The sequence below is a fragment of the Cimex lectularius genome, unplaced genomic scaffold (genome assembly GCF_000648675.2).
Source record: "Cimex lectularius strain Harlan isolate CLEC.00 unplaced genomic scaffold, Clec_2.1 scaffold93, whole genome shotgun sequence".
In the NCBI taxonomy this organism is placed as follows: Eukaryota; Metazoa; Arthropoda; class Insecta; order Hemiptera; family Cimicidae; genus Cimex; species Cimex lectularius.
Window position 1 is genome coordinate 1,483,291 of NW_019392669.1, and position 25,978 is coordinate 1,509,268.

Sequence of the window (25,978 nt, forward strand, 5' to 3'; positions counted from 1 at the left end):
TTACTGTGGTGAAAGGGCCGACAAATCTTTGTTGGTTAGTTTTTTTTTACAACTGCCTGTTAATTTGTTGGTGTTATATTGTCTTTGTATTATTGGTCAATTCTTAGTTGGTGTTATGTCTTTGTATTATAGCTCAATTATTTGTTAGTGCAACATTGTCTTTGTATTATAGGTCAATTATTTATAGGTGCTGTATTGTCTTTGTATTATAGGTCAATTATTTATAGGTGCTATATNAAAAAAAAAAAAATATCAACAAAGTAACTTAATGTTAGTAATGTTGCATTTTTTGCGTGAAAAATACGGCCAGGGGTGACGGTGGGATCGAACCCACGACTATGGGGTTTAAGAGCTGAGAGTCTAGCATGCTAGCCACTTAGCTACCGCGGCCCCCAGAAATTGTTCATGTTACATTGTCTTTGTGGGGTCAATCCTTGTTTTTTATCTTGTAAGTCAATGCACAGGTATTTAGTTTTACCATGTCTGCAATAAACCGTCAATTCTTTGTTGGCTACGGTATCTTTTTATGAACCATAAATTATTTGTTAGGCTAGTTGGCGGTCTTTAACTTGTCTATTTAATAGGTTTTGTCTTTAACTGGTGAGGGAGGTAATAAATGGTAGAAAGTGTTTTTTTTTTAAATATTTTTGTTTAATATAAATCCATGAAAAATTTAAATTTGATTTATTCAATTTTTTTACCTCTGCGTACAAACAATTAATGAGATCTAAACCTATGTTAACAATAAATAAATAACAAGTGTTTTTCCTCTGTAAATTAAGTACTTAGCCAATAACACACAAAACATTAAAAAATTAATATTCAGGAAACATTGGAAATACTCATTAGAATGATATGTATTATTGTCTATAAAATGTTAAAACAGTCACAATGTTAATGAACTAAAGAGGATATTTGTTTAGTAAAATATGTTTTATTTAAACTATGGCAAGAATGAGCAAAAATATTAACAATTTTAGAATCTTATTACAATAAGAAAGGACGTCGTTATTTAATACAGGTATATTTACAGTCCTATTCTGGAAGGGGGTTTGTTTGATATACATTTTTAAGAAAAAGGATTTATAAAAAATCATTCTGGTGCACTACTGAATTATCGTAAAAGCTACAAAAATACATACATACAATATATTTTATCCTTGCGTTCTGTATGCGCATGTAAAAAAAGAAAAAACAACAAAAAAAACTAACACAACCTGGAACCTTTTTTCCTGAATAGTTCACACTTTGGAAAGGGCGTTTCGCAGGAATGACAAGACAGCTTTTTAGACCTGTACTGATGAAAACTGCCCTATCTTTATTCAATAACGAGGAGAAGGGAGGGATCGACTATCATCACGACGAGCCGTACTCTGCCATCCATTTGTCATACTTGTCTAAGTCCTCTTTAGACACACTTTTGTTGCATTTCATTATGGCTTCTACAAAGTCTTGTTTCGATACTGGAAGATCCAAATCTTCTTTGGCAAGTTGTTTGATTTGTTCGGGCCTTAGACCCGCAATTTTTCTCCTCATCGACATCATTGACGCATCCCTGGAAAATAATTGAAACAGTAAATATAATTATCGATATCCTGTGTGCAGGCTCGCGTGTTGATTGTTTTTGTAGATCCTGGAAAAATCAGTTAAAGTTAGAATTTGGTTGTTGTCATTGTTATTATAAATTTGTTGATACCACAAATTTATCTTTGTCAATATTGTTGTCTGTGTTGTACAATACAACTTAGGTTAGCATATCGGACTTTGTAGGTAAGTGGCTTTGTGGAAATGTCAAGTCTGAGGGTTTTATAAATTTGTTGCAGTACAGCAGTAGTCAATTCTGATGAGGCAAGTTCTTGTCTTTGTAGTGATAGTAAATTTGTTAGTACCATAAATATTTTGCAGTAGTCAATTCTGAGGTAACTATATCTTTGTTAATTTTACTTTGTTGGAAGATACACTTTAGGTTAGCTTATGGGTCTTTATTGGTGGCACTGTTTTTTTTTTTTTTTTTTTTTTAATAGTAATTGTCAAATCTGACGATACAAGTTCTTTTTTGGTAAAATTGTCTTTGTAGTGACAGTCAATTCTCAGGGTTTTATAAATTTGTTGGTACCATAAATATTGTTGCAGTAGTCAATTATGAGGTAACATGTTAACATTACTTTGATGTAAGATACAATTTAGGTTAGCTTACCGTTGGTAACATTTTTTTTTTAGTTTTGTCAAATCTGACGAGACATGTTCTTTGTTGGTAACATTGTCTTTGTAGTGATAGTCAATTCTGAGGGTATTATAAATTTAGCATAAATACTGTTGTAACTATAATGTTAACATTACTCTCTTTGTTGCAAAATACAATTTAGGTTAGCACATTGGTCTTTATTGATAACATGTTTTTGTAGTAATTGTCAAGTTGGACAGTTTCTTTGTTCTTTGTCGGCATTACTGTTTGTACTGTGAAATACTATTTAGATTAGTATATTTTTTTTGTTGGTAACAATGTCTTTTTGGTGTTAGTCAATTTCATGGCTATTAGACCTTTGTTGGTGCCGCAACTTTTATTGAAGTAGTCAATTATGAGATAATTTTTGTTGGAAACATTGCTTTGTTACAGTATTTAATTTATGTTAGAATTGCAGTCAATTGTGGAGTATCAATTTTTTTTAACAACAGTGAGTGTAGTAATAATCAAATAAATTGTTGGTGTCATGATACCTTTCCAGTTAAACCAATTTCTTTGAGTTACAGAGTACATTACTGTTTTGTTAGAAGTTTTGAGTATTGATGTTATTTAATAATAAAAAATAATAAAATTTGATTGAACTATTTACCTGCACACATTGGTGATGTCTGCACCCGAATAACCTTTCAGTCTTGCTGCGATGTCATTCATGTCGACATCTGGTTCAACTTTGACATCTCTTAAATTAATCCTCAACAAAGCTTCCCTTCCTTCGTCTACAAAAACATTATTTATTTAACAGTTTAATAATTACTATGTTTTTGAAATAATAAAAAATATATTTCTTACTGTTGGGTAGGGGGATGTAGATTCTTTTTTCCAGTCTTCTCCTTAATGCTTCATCAATATCCCAGGGGAAGTTTGTCGCTGCGAGTACCATGACGACTTTGGTAGAATCCTCACTGTTGGAGCTGATGCCGTCCATCTGGACAAGGAGCTCTGACTTTACGCGCCGTGAGGCTTCATGCTCGCTCTCAGATCCCCGCCGAGAGCAGAGTGAGTCTATCTCGTCAATGAAGATAGTCGACGGCGAGTAGAATCTTTAAAAGGAAATGAAACAGGGTGAAATTACCTGATGGTTTTAAATCGTGATTCCACCAACCTGGCCATCTCGAACAGAAGCCGCACCAGCTTCTCTGACTCGCCCCTGTACTTTGAAGTGAGCGTAGACGAGGACACGTTGAAGAACGTCGTCCCGCATTCGGTCGCCACTGCTTTTGCAAGCATCGTCTTGCCTGTTCCTGGCGGCCCAACCATAAGAACACCTTTCCAAGGCCTTCTAATCCCCTATTGAACATAAAAATACATATTAATATTTTATACATTAAAAACCACAAATATTTGAATTCAAAAGAATTGAAAAAACACCCTCTACTGACCTTAAAGAAATCTGGCATCCACATAGGAAGAACTACTGCTTCTTCAAGTAGTCGTTTTGCTTCTTTGAGATCAGCAATGTCATCCCACCGTATATTTGGGTTTTTCTGAACAATATCCCTTTCTACAAAATGACAACAATAAATATCATTCTGATTTTTTAAAAATTATTATTATTTTAAATAGTATATATGCACCTAGCATTTCAACGAGGTCATGATCGTAACCACTTGGGTCAAACTTCCTGTCCTCAATGCTGTCCTTGTTTTCAGATTCTTTATTATCTTTTTCTTTATCAATTTTTTCATTCTACAATAAAACGAACGAGTTTGAATAAAATTCAGCGAAATTCAGAGATACGCTAATTACATGATTGCCATTTTCCTTCCTGTTGGTCCCCGGTCGACTTTTGTCGTCGTTTTTACGATTTGTGAGCTTGTTGGCATCGTTGCGACGTGTAAGGGTGTTGGTTGGTTTGGAGTTTTTGCCCTTGGCTGTCTGCTCAGTCTTCTTAGCCTGTGGCCTCTTAACAGTCGTCCTGTAAAAAATTGAAAATTAAGAAGAAAACCCCGGGATATTTTTTACGAGAGTCAAACCTGTGATCGACTGGAGTCGGCGGCGGCCAGACGTCCGGGTCTCTCTGCTGTGGCATCGACCAGACATCTGGTTCTTTTGGCGTACCCATCCATATTATATGTGGATCCTTGGTTGGCTCGTCGAAACCAAGCACTTTATTCATTTGCACTCCTGAAAAAAAAAAAAAAAAAAAAAAAAAAAAAAAAAAAAAAAAAAACTTTAATTACATTGACCCAAGTATGGTAATTTGTTTTATCATAAAAAATACTTTAAAGTAGATTATATAACATAAATAATAAACCCAACCATCCCTAACCATTTACCCTGTCATTTAGCAGGAATATTAAAAATAACAAGAGACAAAAATGTATTATTTGTCTCAATCAAGACTTTTACTTTGTGCAATTAATAAAACAATAAAATGATACTTTTATTCTGTTTGTTGTTCAATATTGTTATTTATTGAATATTTATTTTATAATTTTCCATGTCATGTTTATTTTCCAAGCTTAAAATATTTCTGAATTCAACCAATATCAGGTTAACTAATCTTTATAAGGGGTGTCGGTAGCCACAACAGTTTAGGAGTTGACACTTCACTCATCACTGTAAGGTAAAGGTCTCGGGTTCGAATCCAGCGGCCCTGCGTTCGTACCCAATATACTTACAATTTTTTTTTTTTTTTCAAAAACACCAACGCCCCGAGGGTTGATATAACCTCTGCTGTTGTAAACTCTCAGGGGAAAAAAATAAAAAAATTATATATATATATATATACAGGGTGAATTGCTACTCGTGCTACAAACTTCTCCAGTAGATTCTTCACCCTAAAATGAACAAAAAAGTTCATATTGTCCATGGTCCGATTCTCAACCATTTCAGAGTAATTTCGCTTTTTATCGATTTTGAAAGATATCACGTCCTGGCGTCGGAAAATCGTGATATCTTTTAATCTAAACATTTCTCTGAAAATCTAATAGCACCGTTGAAATTCCCGTTAATTTTTCAATAAGAAGATGACGGTGGCAAAATGTTTGGGCTAATTTTTTGTGTTTTATTTCAGCCAGAACTACAAAAAGAGTGGAAAATTGTGTAAATCGGAAAGTGTATAAAGTAATCCAGAGTTTCTAAGTTTAGTCTCAGAAGGCAGCAAATTTGAGGAAAACTACCTGATTTAATAACGCTTCCAACGCACTCGTCATTTTCTTATTTAGTGGTTGTGAGACCAAGATGTTGATGACAAAAAGAGAAAAAATGGTGGTTCAAGGATTGCTAATGTTTGAGAGTGACTTGCTACTCGTGCTACAAACTTCACCAGTAGATTCTTGACCCTAAAATGAACAAAAAAGTTCATATTGACCATGGTCCGATTCTCAACCATTTCAGAGTAATTTCGCTTTTTATCGATTTTGAAAGATATCACGTCCTGGCGTCGGAAAATCGTGATATCTTTTAATCTAAACATTTCTCTTAAAATCTATAAGCACCGTTGAAATCCCCGTTAATTTTTAGAGAGAATCAAAATCATAATTCCATTGAAATTTTTTAATTTAATTTAATGCCCATTTAGTATGTAATGCTTAAGAAGTTTACAAACAGCTAGAAGGTCAAGGAAGAAAGACCCAAACGTTTTGCCACCTTCATCTTCTTATTGAAAAATTAACGGGGATTTCAACGGTGCTATTAGATTTTCAGAGAAATGATCAGATTAAAAGATATCACGATTTTCCGACGCCAGGACGTGATATCTTTCAAAATCGATAAAAAGCGAAATTACTCTGAAATGGTTGAGAATCGGACCATGGACAATATGAACTTTTTTGTTCATTTTAGGGTGAAGAATCTACTGGAGAAGTTTGTAGCACGAGTAGCAATTCACCCTGTATATATATATATATAAATGTTAGAACTGAGAACTTTACTTGAGAAATTTTCTTTATAAACATGATATGTTCCTATATAATTTGTTTAAAATGTTTTTCCTCTTTCTATTGTTTTTAATAGAATATATATTAAATTGTATTAATAGAAACAATATTTGGTTTGTCTTTTAGTAATAGTCAATTTCCAATTAATTATGTTTTTGTTGGTGGCTGACTGTTATTGAATGGATGTTTTCATTTGTCTTTGTAGCATTAGCAGTCAGTCATTGTTGGCGTTTTTCTGTTTAGTAAAACCTTATTTGTATTAGCAATCAATTCAACATCACAAATCTTTGTTGGTGGTGTTTTCGTAGTAATGGTCAATTAACACAAATATTGGCCATTGTTGGTCGTAACTTTGTAATAAAAGCCTATTAATACTAAAAGTCAATGAAGGTTGTTTAAACTTTAGTTGTCAGTGTCTAATTGGGTCTTTCTTGGTAGCATTTTTCTAGTACTTGTACTAGCAATCAGTTATTAAAGTTTAGTTTCTCGCAGTCTTTATAGTAATAGTTCAATAATATGATTCTTGTTTGTTGGTAAAGACTTAATAGCAAATGTCAATTCCTACCAGAAATAAATTCAAGAGGAGAAATTTTTTTATGACAATGTCTCTGTAGTAAAAGTAAAAGTCAACACAAATTCATTCTCACCCCACCTCAAATTATTTCTATAGTCAACACAATACTCACACCTTAAATCAAATTTAAAAGAAGTAAATATTTGTTAGCAGTAATGTCTTTGTAGTAAAAGTCTATTAGTATTAGCAGCCAATGCAAAATTAGTAAAATATTTTTTAAAATTAAAATAGGGGCAATTCTTCCCATGTATGCACTTGTGTGCACTATGTGCAGAACCACGCCGGACTTCTCGGTTCTTACTTGTCTTTGGCGNTTTTTTAATTAATAATTAATTAAAATATTTTTTCTTTCTCCTATGTCTTTTTTGTCTACGTTTTTTTGTACTTTTTTATTAATGGTTTAATTTTTCTTATTTATAGGACTTTTTTGAAAGAGGTTACAAAAATTAACATAGTAGATTGAAATTTTTTTAGCCATCTTTAAAAGGTCTAATTAAAAAAAAAAAAATCAATGAAGAAGTACTAGTAATAATAACTAATCAATTTAAGTGTAATTAAATATTTATCGGTGGCAGTGTCTTTGTTGGTTGCAGTTTTGTAGAAAAAGTCTTTTTATACTAACCATCACTTCAAGGCTAGCAAAATCATTGTTGGCAGTGTTTTTTTAGTACTAATAGTAAACCAAGAATGCTTGAGCCTTGCAAATGATGTTTTTCTTCTAAGTCCTTTCATTGTTTGTTGTCCTTTTTTGTGGATGGCTTAATTTTTCTTATTTATAGGACTTTTTCGAAAGCGGTTAAAAAAATTAACATAGTAGATAAAATTTTTTTAAACCATCTTCAAAAGGACTATAAATAAAAAATAAATAAAAATAAACAATCAAATAAAATAATCAATGCAGACCTATATACAAGTAATAATATCTAATCAATTTATATGTAGTTAAATATTTGTTGGTGGCAGTGTATTTGTTGGTTGTGGTTTTGTAGTAAAAATCTTTTTTACACTAAACATCACTTAAAGGCTAGTAAAATCTTTGTTGGCAGTGTTTTTTTTTAGTACTAATAGTAAACTAAGAATGCTTGAGCCTTGCTAGTGAGGCAAGTCATCTTTCTTCTCAGTCCGTTCATTGTCTATGTTTTTGTTATCCTTTTTTTATGGATGGTTTAATTTTTCTTATGTATAGGATTTTTTATAGGAATTTAAAAAAAATTAACATAGGTTGAAATCTTTAAAAGGCCTATAAATAAAATAATCAATGAAGAATATACTAGTAATAATAACTAATATTTTTAAGTATAGTTGAATATTTGTTGGTGCAGTTTTCTAGTGAAAGTCTATTTGTTTAATGAATGTTTATTTTTGCAGTGGTCTGTTTAAAGTTCTTACTTAAAACTAAAATAAATATAGATTACCTAGTGCTTTATAATGAAACGAGTAGTCCATATTAATTGGAGGTGCAATACTTATTATTCTGAAAGTCAAATGATAGATGTGCGCAAAACAACATTAAAAAAAATAATAAAAACAACAAAAACAGTTGGTGTACTTCATGCAGTCAATGCCAATCTCTAACTGGGACAAGTTCCATCCCGGTCCCACTCCTGCCTATCCCCCACCCGTCTCTCCCATTCAACCCCACACACTCACACACCAAGAGGCTCACCTATTGGCCGGCTGTTTGGATCCCTCCTGAAGAGCTGGAGAGTCGAAAGGATCCTCTGGAGTTTCTCATGCTCCTGGGAAATCTGATGCAGGACCAGCTGCCACTTGCTCCGCCTAGTCGTGTCGGCTATCGTAAGAAGCAGCTTCTGAATCCTGTGTATTACCTCTGAGTATATGACACTGGACGTCTCGTAGTCTCCGAAAATCGCCTTTTCCCTCGCCAGTTTCGTATGCTCACAGATTTCATTTATGGACACTGCCATTACTTTCATTACTACTGGGAAAAAAACAAAAACAACCAAATAAAATAAATAAAATCAATACTTATTATTCTGAAAGTCAAATGATAGATGTGCACAAAACAACATTAAAAAAATAAATAAATAAAAAGATTGAAGGGTCTTGTATTAACTTTATCAAAATGTTATTAATCAAGGAAGACATCCTAGATAGGATAGGATGATATATCAAACAACTTCCCAATCTGTATTTAAACTATGTATTATTTAAAGAACCTATTCTACAAGTAATATATGTCACATGGGACATGGAAGGCGCTTAGGAAGAACCAATTAAGGAGATAAAAAGTAAATAAAAAACTAAAACAAGCCATATCGATGTACAATGGTTAAATCAAACCAACATGTTTTTTTTTCATACATAAATTAACACATACAAAAATTAATTTTTGTGTTAGAGATGATTTTTTTTAATAGCCTTAAGACAGAATTGAAAAAAAAACCTTATCATCTCAATTGTTTACCCAGATCCTTGTGCGTTTGTGCTTTAGTTTAACCTTGGGATAGATAATCAGGCAGAATTTAATAAATTTATAATTGAAATGGAATAATAAATAGCTCGACAAAATTTATGACAGTATTAATGCAATGTAGATTCATATGTAAAAAAAAGTGTGAGTTTAGTTTGACATGGTTTTTGATATTTGTGTCGTTAGTGCAAATAAACATGTATTTATGTGTGTATATAAATGAATAAATACCGTAAAAAACAAAATCAGAACAAAATCATCCTAAACGAGAAACAGTTATATAACAATCAAATAGGATTATTAAAAAAATTAAGGGAAATAATTTTATATCGTTGCCTGATTGCAATTTCAAAATTGACAAATTGCAACTGTGCTGAGTTTCAAAAACTGGGAATGTCATTATGACGAGACATCATTCAGGCTAGGCTCGAAATTTCATTTGCCACAGAAACGCATGACAAATGGCTTTTTGATGGGTTAGACGATTTTTCCTTGACATTTAAACAATTTCTTTGGAGAAAAAATGATTATTATTGAAATCCTCTGGGTCATCAGCAACTGAAAATGCTTTCACACACAAAATAAATGCGTGTCGACAAAATAATGAAAAGTTTTTCCATTTTGTAGATACTATCGGGTTGTCCGGAAAATAATGCAGGATTTTAAGTTTTCATTAAAAAAAAATCTATATAAAATATTCTGTTTACGTTTACAGGATTACTCATTTGTATGAATGTCAACACTTATTAATCCTCTTCCAAATATNTTTTGATTAAAGAACATTGCTTTAAAGTAACTAGTTTCTTTTTTTTTGTTTAATACCAAAATCCTGCATTATTTTCCGGACAACCCAATAGTTATAATTAATTTTAAAAAAAATCATGGAGTTGAAGGTTTTTCCCAACTACTTAATTGACTATACTAATTAATAGTATTCTCAATTTAGAAAGACAGTTTGTCTTTATTAAAAGCTATGCAGGCATTAACAAAAGATTTTATCTTTAATAAAGAGCTGCAATAGCCTACCTGTATATAAAGGAGCAATTAAATCTTCGGGAGGAACTTCAGACAGATAAAGTACCTCCGATACGAAAGGGATCCCAGTTAATGTCTGGTGTACAGACTGAGTGTAGCTATTTTATGTTAGTAAACCATGGACTTCACATATGCCTTGGGAAATATATTGCCATCAGTTAGGTGGAGGCTGAGTCCATTCAACACATCACCAGGGAGATCAGGAGCCTGGCTATTATCAATAAAATAATAACCATAGGGTAGCCATACAGCTCTTTAAAGGGAACTACATCATTGGTAGTAAAGTCCAGAGCCATTTAGGATTGGGGGCAACAACAAAATTACTCTTGTGTTGATACCAGAACATAAGGACAATGAGAAGGCTGATAAATTGGCCAAGCAAGTTAAATGATAACAACTATCAGCATGAAAAAGTTCAATCAGAGGACGGAAGAATTACCAAACCTAGGTGTTAGGACTAGAAAACTAGTAGGACTGCTGACAGGACAATGCATATGAACTCAGGGCAGCTTTGCGATCTGTAAAAAATCTGAAGATTAAGGAAAAGTCTTGGATAATAGGGAATATTTATAGACAAATATTGATCGCAGTGTGCAAGTTCATAATAAAAAAAACCAACTCCTTTTAACCTTTAACCTTACCTTTAATAATTAATATTTTGTATAGTGCATAAATATGGGAGTCTGCTGGGTCCAGGACATATGGGAGTAGAAGGCAACGAGAAAGCAGACTCCTCTGCAAGGAAAGGGGCTGCTATACTGCTGATAGGACCCGAGCCATTCTGTGGCAAAGTAACCCACAATCAATGAGTACCTCAGTTAGAAGAACAAAAAGAAAATGAAGGTACAATGGAATTCACTCATTGGACACAAACAATCCAAGAATCTCCTAACAAATTTCGGAAGGAAAGAAGTTTCAGAATGTGTCGAAGGAAGCAAGGTAAATGGACATTTAAAGAAGATTGGAATAATCCAAGACGGTACGTGCAGATTTTGCAAAGAGGCAGAGGAGACACCAACTCACCTATTAAAAAACTGTGATGCTACACTTGCCTGTAGGAGGAAGTGCTTTGGGATGTACAATGTGATTATAGAAGAGATTCAGCCACCGAAATCAGGCCTACTAATCAAGTTCCTTGATGAAACAGGACTCACCGGTGTGCTTTAGGCAGTGAATACAATAGCTTTTAAAGGGCGCAGTATATTACACTATGACCAATACATCTACTACATCTAGACATCTAGTGCGTAAACCACCAAATGTTTATGACTTTAAAAATAAATAAAAAATACAATAATTAATCATCAAAAGAAAAATACCAATTTTCCAAAAGATAAAGTTTAAAATTACTTTTTTTTATAACGTCTGTTACCTACATTAGTAGTAATATTATGACTGTATTCAATGTTTACTTGCTATTTAAATGTATAAATACAGGTAATAAATATATAAAATACCGATGTCTCCAAATTTACAGCAAAAAAGAAATGAGAAAGAGAGAGAGAGAGGGAGGGAGAGAGAAGACATGGTTATTATGAATTTTAATGATAATTTGTTTGGGATGTTATCATGACAAAATGTCATTGACTTTCAGCTTAAGATTGCTCATGTCATGACTAATGATGTTTGTCAAGTAGAAAATTTATCAAGAATTTTTTTTATGTTTAGCTTTTTTTCTTTGTTAATTAAATATCAATAATAGATGTGATGTACAATATTAATTCCTATTTATATACATAATTGTATTTTAAAAACAAACAAGTTATTTGAATTTACACCCAGGAATTATTTATTTGAAAGGAAATGTTTGGATTTAAGTACTTTTAAACATTAAAATTGTACTGAATTTGAATCATCGATGACATTTCCAAAGCCGTACAAGTGATCTGGCAAATTTTCTAATGTAATCATTTATTCATTGCTGCAAATAGCATCAAAATACATAATCATTTGTATACGCAAGTGCTATTGTCATCTCAGGTTGGAAATATTAAAAATTTTATTTACTTTTTGTTAAAAATTCATCACATATTAGATCATACTTGATCCTCCTGGTTGGTAACAAATATGTAGTATGTTTATTGTTTTATGATAGGCAGGTTCATTCAAGATGTAAGATGAAATTGATTACTATTTAACTAAGTTAATGTGGGGCATGCCCATTTTGTCCCACCAATTATTGGTTTTTCTTGTTCTATTTTTACCGAGAACTACAAAAAGAACACAACTGGTAGAGCATGCAGCATGAATAGAAAAAGAATAGAATTCAACAACTTGATCAAGGATGACGGACAAGCCAAACTAATATCCACACAGTTCCTTTTTATTGAATGACAAATATGTCTTTTTTCAATTTTCACTTATAGCTGATAGTTCTTTAAATTTGATTTTCACCCATACCAACAGAAACATATTCAAAGTTGGTTAAAATATAAAACAAATAATCACCAGGTGGTATCCTATAAATGATTGACATTAGAATTTATGGTTAATAAAACTCAATGGTAAAAACATGCAACAATAGAGCAGATCTGGGATGATAAAAGGTGATCAAACTGACAAATCATAAATGATCATTTATCTCATAATTATAATCATTATATTTTTATGGTAGTCAACAAAAAACTCAATATGGTGAAATTGTGACAAGAGTACATCAGATCAAAATGATATTATCAGCTATGATCAAAACTAGATACAACTAATCATTAATGATCACTGGACTGGCTCAGCTAGATAGATTGGTAATTTCTGGAATCACTTAGATTTTCAAGCTTGTCGATAGAAAAATGACTCAAAATGGTGAAAATGTATAACAAGAGTGTCAGATCATTATGATCAGGTGTGATCAAAACTACAGACAATTAATTATCCACAATAACCAGGTTTCCTTCATAAAATGATAAGATATTTTAGTATGGTATTTCTCAGGGAAAAAATTCAAATGGCAAAGAAATACAATAGAGAAGAGAGGGCCAGCCAGGATGACCAGTTGCAATTGCAAGAATTATTCATAAATCATTAATGTTCATCAGGCCATCTCAACATAAATGATAACATGAGTTTATCATTGTGTATTTTGATTTTCACAATAGTAACATATGACAAGAATCAAACTAGAGACAAACAGTGAAATAATGATATCAATGGCCTGATTTTGTCAGCTAGAAAGACCAATATTTTCTGGTATCACTATTTCAATTTTCATGGTGGGCAACACAAAACAACAATCAGAATAATCAGGTGAGATTGAAACTACCTATAGATACAAATAATTATGAATAATCATTAGACTATCTCTATCAGTTAGATATAGTAATTTCTAAGTATCAGAGCAGAATGATCAGGTGTGATAAAAACTAGAGACAAATAATTATCAAGATCACTAAGTTTCCTTCATAAAATGATTACATATGAATTTACTCTGATATTCCTTGGCATAAAAAAACAATAAAAAAATAAAAAAGAACTTAAAGTAGTGAAAAAATACAAGAATGGAGCAGGCTAAGATGATTAGAAGTAATGAAATTCAATTAATTTACAAATCATTATTGATCATCATGTTGTCTCGACATAAATTACAAGATATAGTTTATCAATGTGTCTTTTATTTGATTTGCATAATTATTCACATACGACTAAATCAAACTTGGCACAAATAATCAATAATGTTTGACCTTATCAGCTAGATAGACCAATATTTTCTGGTATCACTATTTTGATTTTCATGATGGTCAACAAAGAAAAAAAAAAGTGGAGTGATCAAAACTATATACAAACAATTATTAATGATCACTGGACCGTTTCTATCAGCTAGATAGATGGTAATTTCTGAGTATTAGATCAGAATGATCCAGTGCGATAAAAACTAGAGACAAATAATTATCAACAATCACTAAGTTTCCTTCATAAAATGATTATATATGAATTTACTCTGATATTTCTTGCATAAAAGGTAAATAAAAAAATAAAAAAGAACTTTAAATAGTGAAAAAAATAAAAGAATGGAGTAGGCCAAGATGATAGTTTGAATGAAATTCAATTCATTCACAAATCATTAATGGTCATCAGGTTGTCTCAACCTTATTCATACGATATAAGCTTATTAATGTGTATTTTATTTGATTTGCATAATTGTCCACAAACGAGTAAATCAAACTTGGGACAAATTTTCAATAATGATCACGGGCCTGTCTCTATGAACTAGTAGTATTTTCTATCACTGTTTAGCTTTTCATGGTAATAAAAAAAATTCGTGACTGATATGGTGAAAAAGTATGACAAGAGTGCCAGATCAAAATGACCTATCAAAACTAAATATAATTGAATCAATGATCACTGACTGTCACAATTTTGCTGATATTTACAGTTTACTCTTGTAACTTTTGATTTTATTTGACCAATACTGCAAACTGCGAAACAAAGGGAAAATGGTGAATGTTAAGACAAAAACATGGTAGGCTAAAATGATCATGTGCGATTGAACAGGAGACAAATAATCACTAATGATTACAGTTTTGTCTCTTTCAGTTGATAGATTTTTTATCAGTTTTATGGTATCTGTTCTTTGAGATATTTGAAGTTGATAACAAATGAAATGTTTTGTTTTGTGTTTTAGGTGTTTTTTTTAACCCAAGTTCATCAGAAACAGTGAAAAAACTGGAAGCGATGAGTCTTTTTCCCCTTTTTTTCTTACATAGTCTTGGAAAGGATGACAGTCATAAAAGGCTCCAAGAAAAACGGAACCCGTGGGCGTAACGTTCTTTTTCATTTCCTCCGGTACTTATTCGATTTCGAGCCAGTGTAATAAAGTTTATAATTTGTTATTAAGTTTTCAGTTAAATGTGGATTAGTAAACAAAAAAAAATGTTGGAGGCAAAAAAAAACGGTTAAGGTGTAACGGTATATTTAAAAAAAACATCTAACAGAGAACCGTCTGTTATGTTTGTTGTTTAATTTATGCGTTTTTAAAAAGAAAAATGCTTCGATTCGTTTAGTAAATGCCGCAGTTGAGAAAATCTGGGAAAAAATGAACTTTTTAAAAAATATATTCCAATTTTTTTAAGAATAATTTTGTCGGTGGTTTTATAACAAAGGCTGACTTAAAAGCTACTGTATGTTTTAATTATTTTTGTTAAACTTGAACTTATCAGAGCGGAAATTGGCAAGAATAAACGATTTACACCTGAGCAATAAAAACAAAGGAGAAACCTGGTTTTATAATTTCCATGTATCTCGTAGACGGTGTTTCGGCTCACTTGACCATCTGCACTCCTTCTGTCAGCTTTCGGGTCGGAAAATAATTTAAAAATAAAACATAAAACTTAAAAAGTGTTAAAATTAAAATAAAATAACGGGGTCCTTCGCTGGAGAAGAGAATCTCGAGCCGACGTTGCGACCCACTCAGTTCGTGTGGGGCAACCTAACTGATGTACGTACGGCTGTTGGACAGGCTGCCCAATGTTGCCAATCTGGCCGGATGAATATCCCCGCCGTCCGCCTGCTAATTTCCGAACTTCATTTTCAATTTTCAGCCCTTTTAAGGTGAAAAATGAGGAATTTTTAATTCTAACAATAAAATATATTTAAGTACAAAAATTTTTAACGTAAATTTTTAAATTAAAAACGTTTCATTTAAATATATTTTACATATAAGAATTTGACTGATGCAATCAATAGACACCTGTTGCTGGCCCCCTTCCGAAAAATCAATCAAAATCCAACGAATTTCGTACAAAAACAAAACAAAAACAATAATTTATGTTTAACTTTAAATAATTAACCATAAATAATTAGAAAAAGTTATGAAACAATTAATAAAAAATGGAAAAGATAAAACAAGTAAAGTAAGAAAAAATATATTGTACTAGAAAATTAATACATTAAATTATCGCTATATATTATATAAAAAGTACAGACTGGGAGGAAGAGATACAAGTTAATGTTGATTACATTTCGTACGCAGATGGTTCTAAGACCGAGTAGGGTCAAGAACATCTATGAAAAATACTAGCACTCATATTATAGGCCTTGGTCAATATCCTCTATTTCTGAAGGACCTGTTGCTGTTGAACACTGTGCCAAGGAGATTAAGGAGATGCTGGGCATTATTTAAAAAATGGACACACGGACACTTACTTTGTGGCCAAAGCCCGTATACATGCCCGTCATGCAAAATTTCTCAACGTATGCCACTTCAGTGAATGGTATCACTTCCTTGGTTCCATATAGAAAGTGAGTAGCATTGCTAGAGATGTTTCATTGATCTTGACTGGTTATATATTTGACAGAGTGGAAGGTGTTTTTCGGCCATTAAGCATGTATATCGAGTATGTCTTATTCTTAATCTTGTAATTAAGATTACTACGTACTACCGAAGAATGCCAATATGTTACAGGAAGCTTGATATTTTGCAGATTGTTGTCAATAGTATCATGCTATTCATGTCAAACAGACTATAACAACTTTTTCTTGTGTACAGAATAATAATCGCAGGGAATGTGGTCTATTATTAGATACCGATCCACGATGCAAAACAATGAACAGAAGTTGGTGAAATTTGATATAATTGTTGAATTAGATATACTTGATATATATTCAAAATATTTGCCAAATTAGTACAAGGAATATGTCCCAGGAGTCTAAAAACGTGCCGCTTTGCCAGGAGCCCTATCCCATAAATGCCATCCATATTTCGCAAAATATTTAGCAGAATTTATCTAAATTTGAAAAAAATTATTAAAATATTGAGCATTGACTTGTGTTTATGTTTTATGACAAATTAGCACAAGGAATATGCCCCCAAGGTGCCAGATAATTTTCTAGGTACTTTTCTACTACAGGGTGTTCGGCTACTCGTGTTACAAGTTTATTCTAAATTTAAAATGGAACCAAAAAGTCCTAATTAACTATGGTCCCAATCTCAACAGTTTCGGAGTTATTACACTTTTTCTGATTTTTAAGTTTTCACGACTTTGCTTGAAATAAACAATGATATCTCCAAAACTAAAAGGTTTTGGACAAATCCGTTGATATCACTGAAAACTACGTTGAATTTCCCATAAAATGTGATCAATAATAAAATTTTAAACGTTCGTGAAATAAATGTTTTAGTAGCGAGAAATTTGAAAACAAATTTTTTTTCAAAGTTGAAAAACTTACTACAGTGATTCTAAACTACTATTTCAAAACCTAGAAATCAGCAAATTTCAGCAAACGTACTCCATTTAATATCCTTTTTAGTGGTGTAATTGCTTTTTTAATTATTTTTTTCGAAGATGAAGAAATTGATGAAGGAAAGGAAAAAACCGTGTTTGACGGATTGGTAAAGTGGACAGATTAAAAAAACTTAAGGAAATTTGGAATGAATTTACCTAAGGGTTGTTTAATTGGGGTTCGAAACCAAAATAGTGCAAGTGTTTACTTATTTACCAACACGACTACAACTTTTATTAAAAGATTATTGTATTATTATTACCCGGAATAAAAAGTTTTAAGATTTAAAACGTTTTTAGTTCATTCATTCAAAATGAAAAAGTAATTAAAAAATAAATTACACCACCCAAAAGGATATTAAATGGAGTACATTTCCTGGTCTCTAGGTTTGGAAATAATAGTTTAGAATCACCACAGTAAGTTTTTCAACTTAAAAAAAATATATATTTTTCAAAGATTTGGTTATTAAAACGCTTATTTCACCAACGTTTACAAGTTAGGTATTGATCACATCTTATTGGAAATTCAATGGTATCAACGGATTTGTCCAAAAAAATTTAGTTTTAGAATTATCATTGTTTATTTGAAGCAAGGTCGTGAAGTCTTGAAAAATCAGAAAAAGGGTAATAACTGCGAAACTGTAGAGATTCGGACCATAGTTAATTAGGACTTTTTAGTTCCATTTTGAATTTAGAATCTACTGGCAAAGTTTGTAACACGAGTAGCAGAATACCATGTATACCGCTTAGTGAGGAGCAAAGCCAATTTCTTTAAATTTTCTCATGCATCGTACAATAATCAGCCAAATTAATTCTTAAGCTCTGATTAAAAAAAAGTTTAATTAAATTATTAATAATGAAAATGCACCAAGAGCCTATTTTAGAGAGAATTTAGGTGCTGGATAACGCCAAGTTGAACAATGTTTTTCAAATCAAACACAATTGATCCATAATGATAGAGTAATTTGGTCCTTGAATACAATCTAATTTCATGACATTAAAAAATCCTTTTTTTTTAATGTTTTTTACTTTTTTTCGTCCGAAGAAGGCGATGGCACGAGTAACGATTTCGCCTAGAACAGAGCGAGGCCTTGCGCGTCCTTGGTATTTGAATATTTATCTCTCCTCGGCTCTGACCTACTAACCGGGGCCAAGTCGTTTTATTCCGAATCGATTTTCAGAATAAGTCAAATTTTATTTTCGGTTTGATACCTTGATGAGGGCGTAACGTTACGTATTTCATGTGAGGGGGTAAAATCCATGCATTACCCTGTAGGCTTCTTGGGCTCGACCTCTTTCGCTTTGAACGACCCATCATGTTCAGATAGTTTTCCAAGTTTGAATCTGTAATTAAATTAATTAATTATTATAAAAGTGCATTTAAACGATTTATTATTTCTTAGAATTTTTTTGACATTACGCATCAAACAACCCTGTTATTCAATGAGAAACCGACTTAATATTTAAGTAACCGTAAAAACCGATGGTAAAGTCTCGTCGACCATATTCAACTCAGCCGTAAAAAAAAGTTTCAGCAGTAAGGAAATTGAATGATTATTTGTAGACTCCTTATATAAGTTTATATACCTATTTTTTGTTCAGTCTTTTCTAAATTCTGTCTCTTGTTTTATTAGTTTCTTTTTAATGTTGTTTCAATTGTTTTTACAGTTTAATAGTACTTTTCAATGTAGTTTCTTTGACAGTTTGTTCATTGATCTCTTTTGACTATTTGTTTCAGTCCAACCTTTGACCAAGTTTTGTTTTTGTCATCTTAATCTTCAGTTGCCATATCGTACTTTTTTATTGTATAGTTTGGCATTGGTTTGTCGTTGGTTTTTCAGTCATATCAAATCTTTTCTTCGGTTTTATATTTCTTTTTCAACCGACGTTTTTGTTAGGGGGATGGGTTTATATGTGCCATTTAATGTACAATAGACCAATACTGATGCGCAGGTCGTAAAGAGGCCGGCTCCTACGTTATCGAATGCCATTTCTAATTGACCTCGTATATTGTCCTTTCTTTGGTAACTGATCTTTCATTTCGTCCGTTAGTTTAATTTATTTTTGAGTATGTGAGGTGTACTTTTATTTGTTTGTGTGTGTGTCTGTAGGTGGGGTGTGTGTTTTTGTTTGTTTGTGTGTGTGACCGAGTGAGACTTCTTGACCTCTTAGTTTGGCCCTTTGTTTTATTTTTATAACTGAGGTTTAAGTTCTCTCAGTTTGTTTCTGGTTTTATTTTTGTAACTGACCTCTTAGTTTTTTCGGTTTGATCTTTAGGTTTCATATTTTTAACTGACGTTTTAATTCTCTTAATTTTTCCCTTGGTTTTATATTTATTTCTAATTGACCTCTCGGTTTGTTTCTGGTTTTATTTTTGTAATTGACCTCTTAGTTCTTTCAGTTTGATCTTTTGGTTTCATATTTTTAACTGACGTTTTAATTCTCTTAGTTTTTCCCTTGGTTTTATATTTATTTCTAATTGACTTCTCGGTTGGTTTCTGGTTTTATTTTTGTAATTGACCTCTTAGTTCTTTCAGTTTGATCTTTTGGTTTTATATTTCTAACTGACGTCTTAGCAGCTCTTCTATTTTCCCATGTTTTTTGTTTATTGATATTTGACTCCTCAGTTTGTTTTATAAGCCTTATTTTTATTTATTTACTTTTTTTATATTGACCTCTCAGTTTGTCCATTTGTTTTATTTTTGTTTTTAATTGATCTCTCAGCTTGTCTAGCCGTTTTATTTTTAATTTTAATTGACCTCCCAGTTTGTCCATTGGTTTTTATCTTTGTAGTTTTTTTTTATTGACCTCTCAGTTTGTCCATTGGTTTTATTTTTGTTTTTAATTGATCTCTCAGCTTGCCCAGCCGTTTTATTTTTAATTTAAATTGACCTCTTAGTTTGTCCATTGATCTTATTTTTGTTTTTAATTGATCTCTCAGCTTGTCCAGCCGTTTTATTTTTAATTTTAATTGACGACTCAGTTTGTCCATTGGTAGTTTTTTTATTGATCTCACAGTTTGTTCCTTGGTTTTATTTTTGTAACTGACGTTTTAATTCTCTTAGTTTTTCCCCTTGGTTTTAACTTTGTTTCTATTGTTTTATGGTTATTTCTTTTTGACTTCTCAGTTTGTTTTATAAACCATTTATTTATTTATTTTTTACTGACCTCTCACTTTGTCCCTTGGTTTTTATTTTTGTTCCTAATTGATCTTCCAGTTTGTTCCTTGGTTTTATTTTTTCATTTTAATTGACCTCTCAGGTTGTCCATTTATTTTTATCTTTGTAGATTTTTTTATTGACCTCTCAGTTTGTTCCTTGGATTTTTCTTTTTTTCTAATTGTCCTCTCGCTTTGTCCCTTGATTTTATCTTTGTTTTTAATTGACCTTTCGGTTTGTCCCTTTGTTTTATTTTCCTTTTTGGCCTCTCAGTCTGTCCCTTGGTTTTCTTTTGTTTTTCTGATCGAACTTTTAGTTTGCCCCTTGGTTTTATCTTTGTATTTTCTAATGTTTTAACTGTTTAGTTTTGTTGTCCTCTTGATTTGTCATCTTCGTCCGTTGATCAGATCAATCATCAATTTCAGTTTGCTTGTTCCTCTTGTCAGTTTGTTAGTTTGTTTGTGCTCTATGGTTATTTTTGCCTTTTTATATATTAATTTTCCTCATGTCTTCCTCTGTAAAGAAGAAAGAAGTTACTTGTCATATTTTTGTCCATATATATTTGTGTGTGTGTGTGTGTGTGTGTGTGTGTGTGTGTGTGTGTGTGTGTATGACATATTGAGCTTATTGGAGATTTAGGCGTGTGGTTTGACTTTGCTCTTTGTAAGTTTAGCTTCGAGAGACGTTTATTGCACATTTTTTTTACATGGTGGAAAAGATTGTAGGCGAAACGTAAGACGACTTCCTGTACTGCGTAATTCCAATTAATTAGTAGGAAAAAGAGGATGGGCCGGCATTCTTGTCTTGTGTGCTAGCTAAGGATAACTAATCTCACAAATGGCATGAGGGCGGTTTTTTTCAATCACGAAGCCTCTCCTTTTAAGCCAAAAGACGATCATAGCCTTTGAGACGTGGGCGTGGCGTTAAAATTAACGCTCATCAACTCTCAGATCCGCCAAGGATTTTCTTTCATATTTCTTGTGTTCATTCTTTATCGGAAATGAGCCAGCGGCCGTCATTGAAAGCCAAGGTGCATCCTTCCCAGTCCTTCGAATATCAATTTAGAGCCGGTTACGCAATTAGGATTCGACCTTTTCCCTGTATTCACACCTTTATTGTCTTTTTAAATTTTATTTATTAAATAGTTTGAAAAGAACAATGGGACCTGCCAAAAGCAAAGTGAACCAATATTATAAGACAACTCGAATAAGGAATATATATCTGAAAACATAGATATTCGCATACGAAGTAATAATAATAATAAATACGATTATTTGGAGATCGTAAGGTGCGGTCTGGTGTGACGTAAGTTTTAAAAAAACATTTTCTTTATCGTGCCAACGTTTCGATCTTTATTGAGATCATCTTCAGGGCCTGGTTGAATTTTACAAATACATGTAGGATGTGGGAAAAAATGAATTTATACAATGCTAGAGAATTTTAGATTAATAAAAAGAATGAATTTATACAATGTTAGGAAATGTTAGATAAAAAAAACGAATTTATACAATGCTTGAATAATCATTGGCTAACAGTCATTAAACACCACACAATAATTATAAAGAATATATAAACACTCATACAAAAACACAAACTCGCTGATATTACTTTATTTGTAAAAAAAAGTCAAGTCTATTGGTAGCAGTGTCTTTGTATTACTAAGGCTTCAGATTTATTGTAGTTTGCTATTGATTTGTTATATTTTTCGTTTTAATTATTTGTATTTAATTTACTACTTTATTAGTCGATTCTGTATAGGTGGCTGTGTTCGGGTACTAATAGTCAATTATGGGTTGGAGTTTTTTTTTTAAAAAGCTCATATATACCCACAGGTTGCCGGTATTTTTGAAAAAAAAACAACATTTGTAAGTATGTCGGGTTCGAACCGTGTGGAGTGTATTCTGACCATTCTAAGTTCAAAACCTGTAGTTCTTAGATCCGTCTGAAGGACCAAAACAGGTATGAGTTTGCCGTATGTTGGTGGGTGCGATTTTAGTTTTTTTTAATTACATTTTTGGTGGGCACATCTTTGTAGTAATAGTAAGTGTTTTTTGGTAGCGGGTCTTTGTAGTCTATTGTCAATTGCTTTGGAATTTAGTTCGTACTATTTTTTGCTTCTAAATTCAAAATTCTTTTATAGTGGCTTTGTTTGTATGCATAGTCATATATTGTTATGTCATTTTCGGCATACATGTGATTGGGGTCAATATTCCTCAGTACTTTTGGTCTTATTTGCTCTTTATTGACCAAGTTATAGTAATTACTTACATTGTCATATCTTTCGAGTTGGTGTCTTTGCAGTGACTAGTCAATTTTTATGTATTTAGATCTGTTTTGTCCGATTCTAGGCATTCTTAACCGTACAAAAATGATTTTTTATTATTTAGCGGATGGTAATTAACAAACGATTTGCGTGGTAAAGTAAAAATAGCGAAAATACGATATTATTAATAAAGGAAAAGCTTTTTTATATGCAGGCAATTTGCATTTGGGAAGCCAACAATCCTAAATTTCAGGGTTTTTGTATAAAATAGGCTGAAAATGTAGTACGGTGAAAAATGCAAAGGCGCTCTCAAGTTACATGATATCGTAAATTTAAGAAAAAAATGCTTTTGTAAGAATTACACCAAGATGGAAATAATAAGGTCGTCGGAACATTTAGAAATTCGACTCGGTTCGCCTTGGAAAGCGGTACCCTTCCCATGGGAAGATTTTCACACCGTATCTTCGTCCGTTCATTTGCATCCACGCGAATTAACAATTACCCGGGTCTCGGCGTTAGATATCAATCTAAAATTCTCAAAGATGGAATAAATAAACAAAGCGCGGGAAGAAATCGCCAGCCGGGAATTTGTGAATTCAAAAGAGGCACATGCTTGGAGGAAGAGCAAGGACGTGGCGAACCAGTCTCCCCAGAAAAGGAGATCCGAGTCTCCTTGGGTCCAAGAAAACGGTCTGCGTTTTGCCTTTTTGTTGCTCAATCGTCCGACATCGGAGCAGAGATCAACCGCAGCCTTTCGTTCGTACAATGGGTCCGACCGGTTGGTCAACCTTTTGTTTCTGATCGAAATCGAAATGAAACAATAGCTCAATGACCATCTGATATTCAGACCTCTTCTTGGCTCTTCTTAGAAAATGTAGCCGAAAAACACTTTTCATATCCATCCCGACCAGCAGAACTCTTTAAAGGGTCTTGAACTTAACCAAATACAGGATTGTCAAACGACTTTCAGCTAAATTGGTAAAGTTTTGCAATCCAACGTCTGTAAGTTTTTACATAAAACTATCTGATTTCGTACAGTGCGTACACAGCATAAGGCAAAGGAACAATCCTACTACACTACAAGGTCATTTTGGTTTTGAGATCATTCAGGGAGAGAGAGAGAGAGAGCGAGAGAGAGAGAGAGTGTGTGTGTGTGAGAGCCAAAAAGGATTCACTTGTGAGAAAAAGGAACGAGAGAGCTAAAAAGAGAGTCACTTGTGGAAAAAAGAGAAGAAAGAGAGATAGAGCGAGAGAGAAACAGTGAGCGGGGAAGGGAAAGGGATAGAGAGTGCCAGAAAGAGAGAGAGAGCCAAAAAGAGAGTCACTTGTGAGAAAAACAAAAGAGTGAGAGAGAGGCAGCGAGAGTGTCACTTGTGCAAAAAAGAAAAGAGAGAGGTATAGAGGGCGAAAGAGAAAAAAAGAGACAGAGAGAGAAACAGTGAAAGGGGGAGGGAGAGGGGTAGAGAGGGCCAGAAAGAGAGACACTTTGAGAAAAGAAAAGAGAGAGCCAAAAAGAGTGTCTCTTGTGCAAAAAAGATAAGAGAGAAATAAAGTGAGAGAGAGAGAGAGAGAGAGAGAGAGAGTGAGAGTGAGAGAGAGAGTGAGGGGGAGACAGAGGGAAAGAGAGAGTGAGAGAGAGAGCGAGAGATAGATAGATAGATTTTACTTTAGATAAATTTACTTACTTCTAATTCATGAAAAATTATTTCTAATAACCATCCCCAAGAGAGAGATAGAGATAGATAGATAGACAGATACATAGAGATAGATAGAGAGAGAGAGAGAAGAGATAGAGAGAAAGAGGAGAGAGGAGAGAGGAGAGAGGAGAGAGAGAGAGAGAGAGAGACCAGCAAATTTTGGGCCCCAAGCACAGCAAATTTTGCCGCCTCACCAAATTTGGTTTATCATGATCTAATAATTTTAATAATAATAAAATAAATATTTTATCAATCAATTTATCAAATAGTTTTCTACTTGAAAATGTTGCATAAGGACAGTCGTTCATTTTTTAAGTATTAAACAACGGTTTCCAATATTAAAATCGAATTTTTTTACATTTTTCTTTAAGAAGTTAATTCCATCAAATTGACTGCATATCGACTTAATGTTTTTAAAAAGAAAAAAAAACCAGGAAAATAAGGTAAACCGAAATGGCTGCGATCTTTGAATATGGTGGCCTGGGTCGGAGCAGCAATTTTTACCGCGTCACCGACAAAAAGGAGGCCTCGCGTTTGTCACAAGGAAACCGACTAGGTTGACCGTTGAGGACGCTTAATTGCTGTATTTAGCCATCCGGGTCGGGATTATTCGACTGAATTGGCCGTTCCATTTCTCAAGAATTAGTACAAAACGATATAAGGCCATAGGAGTAGATAAAAAATGTACAAATTCACAGGAAAACGCACTTCCTTATGAAACGCCTGCCATTTTTGCTGACGCTTGCTATCAACAGCGAGGTCTGTTTTGATATTAAATCTTTTAAATTGACTGTTCTTGAAGTCCTAGAAAAAAAGAATGCCTTTTAAGGAAAAAAAAATCCGTGAAAGTTGGCAAACCTGTCATCGTGTTTATATATTTCCTCCATGTGTTTACTAATATTTTACCACTTTCAACTATAAACCCGCCCAAATTAAAAACAGGAAAACATATTTTTGTTCAATCGTTATATAAATTAGACTAAAGACAGAAGGTGGTGGGACACTACTCAACTACTGCCCTTAGGACCCATTGCACAAACTGGGTTTAAACTATACACTGAACCGAGTTCAGCTTAAAAATTTACGTTTTTCATTTTGTCATGAACCGAGTTTAAATGTTGAACCTGGTTCAACTTTGAACGGCCGTCAAGCGTGAGTTAAACCTAATTCAGATTTCATTACAACCTGTATGTTGTTAAAGGTTGAATTTTTGAACAACAAATCAAACAACAAATTTATCAACTTTTGACATGAAAATTATTGAATATTCTTTCTTATACATAGTCCTAATCGTCTTTCTTTTTTTTTCTTATCAGCAACAAGTCCGGCAATTTTTACTTCGCTCATGGAATAACTCAATACTTTTTTTCTTGCGCATTTATTTACATTCAACAAATCGCATCATCACAAGCCGCGACCGATTCAGTAGAACGTTACGTCCTTTGAACTTGATTTATATTATAAACAAGGTTCCAGT

General features: G+C 32.8%; 1 protein-coding gene across 8 annotated transcripts in view; it reads right to left on the reverse strand.

The window, feature by feature from the left end:
- Window positions 1-668: 668 nt before the first annotated feature.
- Window positions 669-25,978, reverse strand: part of LOC106672104 (katanin p60 ATPase-containing subunit A-like 1) — a 58,462-nt gene continuing 33,152 nt past the window's right edge. For 2 of the 8 annotated variants that reach the window (XM_024225248.1, XM_024225244.1), the window contains exons 2-11: window positions 18,596-18,727; window positions 8,367-8,642; window positions 4,219-4,369; window positions 3,992-4,160; window positions 3,820-3,931; window positions 3,625-3,746; window positions 3,348-3,532; window positions 3,035-3,285; window positions 2,835-2,961; window positions 669-1,555 (exon numbers count right to left, since the gene is read on the reverse strand). In XM_024225248.1, coding sequence (XP_024081016.1) covers window positions 1,357-1,555; window positions 2,835-2,961; window positions 3,035-3,285; window positions 3,348-3,532; window positions 3,625-3,746; window positions 3,820-3,931; window positions 3,992-4,160; window positions 4,219-4,369; window positions 8,367-8,642; window positions 18,596-18,701 — 1,698 coding nt within the window. In that variant the 5' untranslated portion in view covers window positions 18,702-18,727 and the 3' untranslated portion in view covers window positions 669-1,356. Of the gene's footprint in view, window positions 1,556-2,834; window positions 2,962-3,034; window positions 3,286-3,347; window positions 3,533-3,624; window positions 3,747-3,819; window positions 3,932-3,991; window positions 4,161-4,218; window positions 4,370-8,366; window positions 8,643-15,380; window positions 15,601-18,595; window positions 18,728-25,978 lie in introns of those variants that run through there. The other 6 variants (XM_024225249.1, XM_024225247.1, XM_024225246.1 and 3 more) reach the window with 5 other exon arrangements.